At 42.7% G+C, this 9711-nt stretch overlaps 2 protein-coding genes across 2 annotated transcripts; both read right to left on the bottom strand.

The window, feature by feature from the left end:
- Window positions 1–1379: 1379 nt before the first annotated feature.
- On the bottom strand, window positions 1380–2568 carry cep295 (centrosomal protein 295). The gene is made up of 4 exons (XM_030777988.1): window positions 2470–2568; window positions 2115–2315; window positions 1700–1824; window positions 1380–1512 (listed from the first exon to the last, which is right to left on the bottom strand). The coding sequence occupies exons 1-4, from the start codon at window positions 2566–2568 to the stop codon at window positions 1380–1382; spliced, it is 558 nt and encodes a 185-aa protein (XP_030633848.1).
- Window positions 2569–5307: 2739 nt separating this feature from the next.
- rnf169 (ring finger protein 169) lies at window positions 5308–9711 on the bottom strand. The gene is made up of 6 exons (XM_030777111.1): window positions 9282–9711; window positions 8326–8399; window positions 8062–8154; window positions 7568–7677; window positions 7289–7391; window positions 5308–6680 (listed from the first exon to the last, which is right to left on the bottom strand). The coding sequence occupies exons 1-6, from the start codon at window positions 9670–9672 to the stop codon at window positions 5460–5462; spliced, it is 1992 nt and encodes a 663-aa protein (XP_030632971.1). The 5' UTR covers window positions 9673–9711; the 3' UTR covers window positions 5308–5459.

Below are 9711 nucleotides of genomic sequence, written 5' to 3' on the forward strand. Positions count from 1 at the left end.
ATCACCTTTGACCTCTGTGACAAAGCAGTCAGAGGACATCACAGTAATCATGAAAGAGAGCGACCAATTCAACGCCTGTATCGGCAGTTCCTCACACCCCCTTCACAAACACTGACTTCTGTCTAATGTCACTGACAGGCTAATGGGTTAACCTGACGTAACTTCATCTCAAGACCGAGTTACCTAACCCTAATTCACATGAATAACATGATCTCATATCACAGTTTTCAATCTGTGGACTACATAACCTCGCTTAGAGTATAGAACACGAATGCAAATGTGGAGTCATGCGATAGAAGTTAAGCGTGGACAGTCGGTCACACGCGTTCAATCAAGTCTTACTCCTCTCTCCCGTGTACATGTCCTGGAAGGCGATCTCCAGCTCTCTCTGCTGCTCATCCACCATCTCCTGCCGTCTGTAGAGAGGCTGGAAGACCTGAGCCGGTATGTCGTTTAGGACCTGCCGACGTCTCAGCAGGTCAGCCTGCTGCAGATGCTCCAACTCCGCCAGCAGACGCGCTCGATCCTACACACACACACACACACACACACACACGAGATACACGCGTAAATACATACACAAAGAATTTTGTTACAAAAAGAGGGTGGTGTGTATCACTATATGTATGGCAGTCACATAAGCCTGTGTGGATACACACACATTGTATATTTTCAACAACAAATAGAAACCTGTGACACACATTTACCCTCACTGCAAACTCTACCAGACTAACTGTGTCCTGTTTTTAAAACAACCATCTGATCCAAGAGGCACCTGTGTAAGCTTCTCTCTCCTGAGGGCATGGCCTCCCCGAAGCCGGGCCTTCTCCAGCTGTTCCTGCCTATCACGTGCCTCCTCCTTCTCCAGCTCCTCTAATCGCTGTGCCTCCACCAGTGCTGCCTCCCGAGCATCTGGCTACAGGAGAATTATGAAGGAGAGAAAGACACGCTTATTATGGACAGCAACAACAGTTTGTTAACAGTAAAAACATCAACAAAGTGCTCAGGAAACACAGATACTGCTTAACTCTGTATTTTGCAAATTCTGGCCTTGCAGTAACGCGATGTTTTGGACTAACGTATACAATTCCATGGGGGAGGAGCTTAGTTAAACTGATTTACATGCAGAAAAGGAGAGGGGTTTTTTTACGGGTACATCAGGAAGAAACAGAGAGAGTTATCAGAGTACCTGTTCCGTGTCTCTTTCTCGGTCTACGGCTGTCTCCGGCATGTGGTGGCGTGTGGTGGAGAAGTGTTCCACGTCCGCCATTTTAACAGGGCCTGGAGTCTTCAACCCGATGCTCTATCATAAAAGGAGTAAGGAGTAAGCCCCACGGGGGAGAAACGGACAACAAAATCTATTGTCAATGGTAAGAGCCTCAGACTTGAAAACAGGTGTGCCTGGAGGCCCGCTGTACCTCAATGGGGTTTGGCGGAGGAGGCGGGAGACTGGCCACTTTAGCGGCCCTCTCCTTCTCCGCCAGCAGGGCTTTCTTCCGAGCCGTGATGTGCCTGCAAGGAAGAAACATCGACTCAACGCCTCAGTTCTGGTGTAAAAGCTCAGTCATACACCCGCTACACGTCTGTTTACTCTCTTTCATTCACACAGTCTGTTCCATTCAGACCTGGCCCACAGACGTTAGCCTGTCCGACGATACAATGATGTTTCTGCTTCACTATTTATTGTGACTGTACTGACCTACTCCGCTCCTCCTCCTCCATGTGTCTGCGATGAGTGAGCTCTCTGAGCGCCTCCCTATGCCTCTCCTTCGCTCGCACCTGCTGTTCCTCCTTCCTCCTAGCCAAAGCCTCCGTGTCTGGTTCCTAGGAGGATGAACACCATGTAGAGCTTGAATAAATGTATGGATCAATTTTGTGGTTTTATAGTCCAAGTTAACTGGCTCTAATTCAAATGAGACTACAGTTAATTTTCGGACGCATTAAAAGCGCCATTCAAGATGGATATCATTTAACATCATCTTGCAAAAAAAAAAAAAGCTTGGCGATTTTCCAGCAATTTCTATGAACTATATGTATTACACCAATGTAACAGCTATTCTATCAATTCCTCAAACTACTTTATTATCCATTTAAGATTGCCCCTCCATACACACATTCTCTTTGGCACTCCTGTGTCCCTCGCCAACACACTGCAGGCTGTCCTGGTAGACTTTCTGCAGAGTCTCAAGCCTCTCTCTTTGCTGTTGCTGCCATTCAACCTCCAGCGCTCCGGCCAAGTTCTGCAGCTCTCTCTCCCTCCTCTCTCGCACTTCACAGCGGACCTGATGCGCAATATACCTCTCCTGCTCCCGAACCTGAAGTCAGAACAGACTCATTACGTCACGTGAATGTAGTGCCAACAAAAAAGTTATAACGAAAATGTGCTCTTTTAACTTTGGGGTGCGTTCTGAGAGTTCGACTTACTCCCACGACAAAGTTTATCACTGCGCACGGTCATAGGCTGATTACCTGTTGTAATCTCAATTTTCTCCTTCTTTGCAGCTCCTCTCGAGCAAGCACAGCCTCTTCGTTAGGACTAAGTCTCAGTTTCACTGTTTTTCTCTTCATCTCTGCATAGTATGAGCCTAGTCGGTCCGAGCATGCAAGCAGCAACTATGCTAAACACTACTTGTTGCCAAGCTAACTGCTGGAGGCAGCACCAGATCCATCAGAACCGGTATAATGTATAGCGTGTTTCCAACATTAGCGAGCTAATTAGATAGCGAACGAACCGCACACCTCCATTTGTTGTGCTCTTCCACAACATGCACTTACCGAACGCTAAACTTAAACGATTACCATTTTAACTGTGTTTATCAACAACATCACAACGCGAAAATCTGGTTGGAAGATAAGTGTCGCTATAAATCTTTTAGGAAGTCGTGTCTACTGAGCTCCATGCCAACAAGAAAACAGTCCAAACGGCTGTTTTGATTCTTTCCTAACGTCACTTCCTCGTTTTGAACTACCCGCTTTTGAAAAGGCTAAATGAAATAGCGGCCTCTGCTGGACTAACCCCACGGCATGTAATTACTGATAAATGAGGCGGTAAACCGGTCCAGCATGGTAAGAAGATCACTGACAGATCGAATCTTAACTCGATCTGATGGATAAACTAATCATATAGTTATAGGGGTCATAAGCAAGGCCTGCAATCCACCTATATTAGAGTGAAACTGAAGCCATTGGGTATTCCAGTATCCCTTATCCATAAAGTAGTGATTTTTTTTTTCTGAATTTCAGCTCAAAGTATCATCTGTTTCTGTGGACACATTCATTATAACACAGTCATGGTTATCACAAAAGCAATCAAATCACATTAAATTAATCAAGGAGGCAAACATGTTTATTAGAATTCTGATTAAATGAGTGACAATGTTACGAAGAGATTTCTCTTCAATTTTCTTTGACAATTATTTTTTAAACAAGTAAAACATTTTTGTTATGGCTTGACCAGAATAGCCTTAAAAATTCTATACAAAGTTGTGATTACCTCCAAATCGTGGGGGAAATATACGCTCAAAACGAAAATTGCTTCTCATATATGCAAATATATTTAAATGTAAATTCTGCTACATATTTGTTAGTGACTGTAATTGAAATTCAGCACACTAATTACAGGTAACACCTTTTAAAAATATTTCACTGAATTGAGAACACACAATTCCGTGTCTCAGAAGGCTATACATAACTCCAACATCTGGTATGAGTCCATTAAGCCCAATCTTGTATATGCAATCGTTCAAAGTAAAGGTTTCACTGCTCTCTGAACCTATAACACTAGACATGCAAAACCAAATAAATACTTTAATCAGTGGAAGACAAGCCAAGTGCTTTAAAGGAGGGGGTGGGGGGGTGGGGGGTGGAGAACAAAACCCTGACAGAAAGAAATCCTTCACTTTTCCCCTACACCTGACTGACATCCAACTGCATTATATTCCATTGAACAACGTATGTTAGAGACGGCCATCTTCCCGTTCGTATACAGTACTGTGTAAAATTAAACAAACAAACAAAACAAAACAAAACAAAAAAAGATTTTCATTGTACATTCTGAAGTGAATTATGGTGTAGAAAATAAAGCCCAGCTCTTGATAAATGAATAAGCAGGAAAAAAAAGTTAAAATCAAATAAAACGATGGTCTTACTCAGTAAAAAATATAAGTGAGCCATTTTGGCACTTACTCAATCATTCCACTCCATTCAAACCTGTATACAGTGAATACAAGATCAATGTATGTATGTATGCAAGCGTATGCATACGTGTGGTGCAAAACAACATAGTTTGAAAAAAAAGTGAAGACTTTATGGATATTAAGCATGTTTAAAGCTCATTTTGGCCCAGGCCATGTGGAAAATAGATATCTGGCAGGAAATTAAAAAGAAAAAAAAAATCAATAACAATAAAGTTCTTCCAAAGACAAAAAAACGTAGCCCTTCGAATTAGTGTCTTAGCAAAAGAAAAAAAAAATGGCTCTAGATAAAATGCACAAGACAAAAAGAAGAACACCCCAGCAAAAAAAAAAATCCAATCTCTTAAAACAAGACGGCACATCTCACCGGCGCCGTAATGATAAATCAAATGCATCGCGGCGTTCCGTTTATTTACGAGCTTAAAGCTTTCACAGTAATATCCAATCAAATTTATATGGGCACATACAGCACATATGTGTCTGTTGACCAGAAATTCACGTCAGCCCAGCAGACATAACTGAGCGTTCAATGCAAAAAGCGTGTGTATAAGAACACATAACAAACTAACAAGGAAACTAAGAAGTAAATGATCATTAAAAAGAATACTTAAATGATATATAATGGACATCAACCACTGCAATTAGTGCTTTTTTTTTTTTTTCAAATTAAGACAGTATCAACTTTATAAAGTTAATAATAATTTTGCATAAAGTTCTTTTTGTCTGTTTTTTCCACCATGGCATTCTTAACATTTTAAAATCTTACTACGAAAACACAAAGACGTTACGGCCCCAGTGTGTGGCATTTGAAGGGACGTTAGCAGATTATTTAAGGAAATTTTGGCTGGTGACAAGATGGGGGTTCTAGTCAGACGGATTGTAAAAATAAAAGCACTTTCCAGAGAACCGTCAGGCTACATATGCTCTTCTAAGAAAAAAAAAAAAGGTTTTGACACCTTCATTTATCTGCCGTACAAACGCAACTGGGGGAACAGCGAATGAAGAAAAAGCAATAACAGTCTTGGTCTCTGTGCTTCTGAAAAAACAACATGTATCATAGTACTTCATTGCAATGACAAACAAATAGCTTCTGATAATACATTGGACTTTTTACTATTCACAGACTCAAGGCATGATTTCTTAACTTTGTGTTGCATCGATAAGAAACAAAAAGAGAATTTAAAGTGGCAACCGGAAAAAAAAGAAAAAAAAAAAAAGATGGATTATGTAGGTGATTTAGCGACACAGCAAAGAGTGCCAGGCCCTTTAACGGCTGTAGTTAAGGTGCTCTTTCTTTTTAGAGAGGCGTCTGGATCTGCGTGGATTGTTTCTCGTCCTTCCCTCCGTGGACGTCCAAGATCTCAACGGGTACCTGTCGGGACTTGCCTTCTGCCTGTCCACTTTCCGACATTCTCGGTCAAATTGTCTTTGCAGTCTGAGGGCTAGTTCTCTGTCCTCCCTCTCCTGATGTGTCCGCTGTGCATGAAAGTCGCTCTCCGCAGAGCTGGCGGAGCAGCTTCCCTGTTCCTCTGTCCTGGACCGTTTTATCGGTCCGGCTTCTTCCAAGTGTTTGGTCTTTTGGCACTTCTTCTTGCCCCTTCTTGAGGTAGGTCTGTTCTCATCATACTTCCTAGCAGTGGAATCACTCTTATTCTGGTCCTGTGGATCTATTGTACTTAGAGTACAATCACTAGTTCCAGCATTCTTTTCACACAAGTGTGATTTCTGCTCTTGATTAACGTCCGTAGGTTCGTTACGTGTTTCCGAGCCACCGACTGACTCGGGCACGGGAGTACGCGCATTAGTTAGTGTTTCAGAAGCGACAGGCGTGCTTAGTGATTGTGCACTCGAAAGGCCTCCCTCCTTGCCGGGCTGATCCGGGATCAGCCGTTGCTTGTCGTGCGCCGCGTGTTTCCCCCCTTGCGTCGCGGAGACGTCCGTCTTCGCGCCGCAATTGCACTGCCGCTCTTGCGTTCTCTGCTCTTCTGAGGTACAGCTACAGGTTTGGCTCATTCTCTCTTCAACGGGACTCTCTTTGAGGGTCAGGTCCTCTACCATCGGACTGGTGATGGTCCCTTTGGACGTCACCTTGATGCTCTGCCTGTCCACCTCGATCTGCTTCCACTTCTGGAGGATGGTGGGACTGGCCTCGTAGCTGGTGCATTTCTGCAGGCTTCTCGTCAGGTTCCTGGGGGTGGACTTGACGATGGTGGGTTCCACCAGGCGTCCGTCTGGAAGCCTCTTGGGCGGAGTGCAGGGGGAGCAGACGATGGGCTTGAAGTGATTGAGCTCCTCGGAGATGCTGTCGTTACTCTCCGGGCTGATGGACCTCTCGGACTTAGCGTGGGGAACGATGAAGGGGGTGGAGGAGGCCAGAATCGTCCGCCAGTGATGCCTCTTGTCAGGGGCAAAGATGGGCGCCGAGAGGGATCGGCTATTCTCCGACGACAAGAGGATTCCTGCATTGTAACTATGAGTGATGTTGGCCTACAGCAGAGGAACAAACAGCTTTAAGGTGAAAGTACAAGCACAGGGGAAAAAAAAAAAAGGTAATAATATCCTTTTTGGGTGAGATACATAACACACCATTCTTTCCTCCTATACACAATACATCTCGCCAGTGATAATTTAGGTCTGAGAGTTTATGTAGTAAGTGATGCTATTAAGACTGAACGCTGGCAAAATTACTATGATTTCCTGTGAAAATTACTATGGCAACTACCGGCAAAATGACGATGAACTGCTACGAAATCCATTTCATCTATTTAATACAGAACGCTGAAAGTGTCTTGTTTGTTCCTGTGATGTCGTTTAGTAAAGTGCCAAATTGTGTTTAAACCTTTGAACATTCAAAATTATTTACCACCAGTGAGAGAAAATGACAATGACAGTGAAGGCTAAGGAAGGCCAGGGTTCTTCTAATATGTGAGGACGGACTGTTTTCCATGTCACATTCTGCCCTTTATGTCCTGTATTTTCAGCGGCTCTGTTACATGGTTTGTGCTCTGCTTGTCTTGGAAGTCGCTTTGGATCAAAGTGTTTGCTACATGAGTAAATGTACATGGAATCCCATAATGACAATATCAGAGGTCTACCTTTTCAGGGGTTGCTAGGTAGGAGTGACCCCTGACTTTTCCGCACCCTTCATCAGAATCAGTGCAGCTTCTGCTCCTTTGCACTACGTTGTTCTGAAGACACCTGTCCGAACACAAAACAAACACACAACGCGGTGCAATTAATTATTCAAACAAAGCAATTTCCAATCAGAAATGAACAGATTGCATTAATGTATTTTTGCCAACGTTGTTAGTGCACCTGCTAAAGGAATGTTATTGGCTCGAAGAACTTTATTTAAAACACGACAGTGACTCTACCCTTTAGTGAACGCTGGAGAGCATCTTGTTTTCCGGACAAATGCGGATACGTGTCTGGTCCTCTTCCCAATTGGCTCTTCGTTCTCGGAGTCGGACAGCACTCCACAGAACTGAAAGAGAGATAGCGGTACCTTCCAAGAAGTGCCCAACACCACTCTTGAGACAGTCACTTAGTCACTGGGTCCTTAGTGGAGTACTATATCAGGTTCTGTCCACTGGTGTCCTTGCCTTTCTTAACGTTAGATTAAGGTTTGATTTCGAGTTAGTTACTGAAATTCGGTGGATACTTTGTCCCACAAACAATTCCAGAACCTGTAGGTTTGTTACCCCTGCTCTCGAAAATAAACTAAACAACTCTAAACAAAGCTGCTGGTTAAAGAACTGAGTAAATATCTTAAAAAAAAAAATATATATATATATATATATATATATATATATATATATATATATATATACATATTTTTTTTTAAAAATAATATAAAAAAGCGACCCACAGGATCTTGAAAGTGCTTCAAAGGTCCACATTCCTCTTTTCTATGGTGAGTCACTTTCCTCTTTTTCTCCTCCTTCTCCTCATTCACTGTGCCCTGGAACAGGAAAAAAACAGTATAACTTTAGCCTACTGAAGAGTCAGTAAAGTTCTGAACAACAATTAATGAAGTTTATAAATTCTGAAACTATATTTTCAACTGTGCTGTACAGAAAGCTCTGAAGATTTGTTTTTTTTTTTTTTTGCTGAGATTTGCTGAGAAAGTTACCTTCAGTTTTTGATTTTCATAGTCCTGTCTCATCTCTCCAGGTTTAAAAATATGAGCAGGTGATCGGAAAATTTCTTTGAGGGGAAAAAAAAAAAAAAAAAAAGATCAGCCAATGCCTCACAAGGGATGTCAAATCAGTACCACCAACTACAAATCGCCTTTGAGGATGAACTGTTTTGTAAAGTCATGCTCTCTTTCAACTACAGCCTTCCACCTTTATTTAAAACAAGCACGGGTGCACTCATTAATTCTCGATAAGAAGTTTTTTTTTCCCCTCTTTGTCACGGGGTTGTTAAATAGTCGCGTATGTAGTAAACACATCTGTCAAGGTGCAAGACTGCACGTCGAACCAGCGCTAAAACTGGCTCCTCCTACGGACTTCATACATGCCTGGACTAGTCAAATCCCTGATGTATTTGCTTGAGGAAGGAGTTTGAACTCAAACGTATAACCACTTCAAAACTAGTGTATTCTAACCGTTACATGAAATACACAACTTAACAGCACGTCAACAGTATTTTGAACTCAGGGAACAAGCATTAAGTACTGTCACCATTGTCGCGTGTCTACAGATAAGGGGTTGGTTTTTGACCAATACACCACCGACAATTCCGTTTAATCGCTTGACAACTATGTGTAAACGTCGTCTAAAAGATCATTAACAACTCTGGCTAAGGTTACAGAGCTCCTGAACAAAATGTTGCTTAAGTAAACAACAGAGTCTGCCAAACACGTTTGTTTTGAGTAAGTACACAAACAGTAGTAACAGAAACATAATGTTTAAATAATACTTAGAGTAGTTTCTCTAAAATGACAAGAATCCTATACCGGCCGTGCTAACCTGAAGGTATCCACACTGAAATGCAGTAGATAGTGGCAAATTTAATATGATGAAAATTAAGGGAATTCAGTTTACAACGACACATCTTTCCCCAAAATAAATCAGCTGTCAATACCTTCTCCGATAGCTTCACCATCTCTCTGCTCCATTCTCCGCTTGCATCTCTCTGGATAACTCTGACGAACCATCTCCCATAGTTCAGTGTTTACCAGGCTTTTCTCCCGGGACTGTTTACGGGCCCAGCTGGACACCCGCAGCCGGCAGAGGGGACAGCACAAACTGCTCAACTCTACCGTCCGCTTAAAACAATGCAAACACACAGAGTGCCTACATGGCATAGTTACAGGCTCTAATAAAATTTCTGAACAAACCGGACACCTGGCCTCTTCCAGCGTTAGTGCCCGTGTAGGTGAGAGAATCCGAGGCAAGACAGCGCCAGGCCTGTTTTTCCCTCTCTGTCCTGCTCCGCTGTCGGATTTGGCGGACCCCACAGCCGCCATTTTCATTGGTATCTCCCTGCTTCTAGTTTTGAAAACAATCCCCGC

This window comes from Chanos chanos, chromosome 6, assembly GCF_902362185.1.
Source record: "Chanos chanos chromosome 6, fChaCha1.1, whole genome shotgun sequence".
NCBI lineage: Eukaryota > Metazoa > Chordata > Actinopteri > Gonorynchiformes > Chanidae > Chanos > Chanos chanos.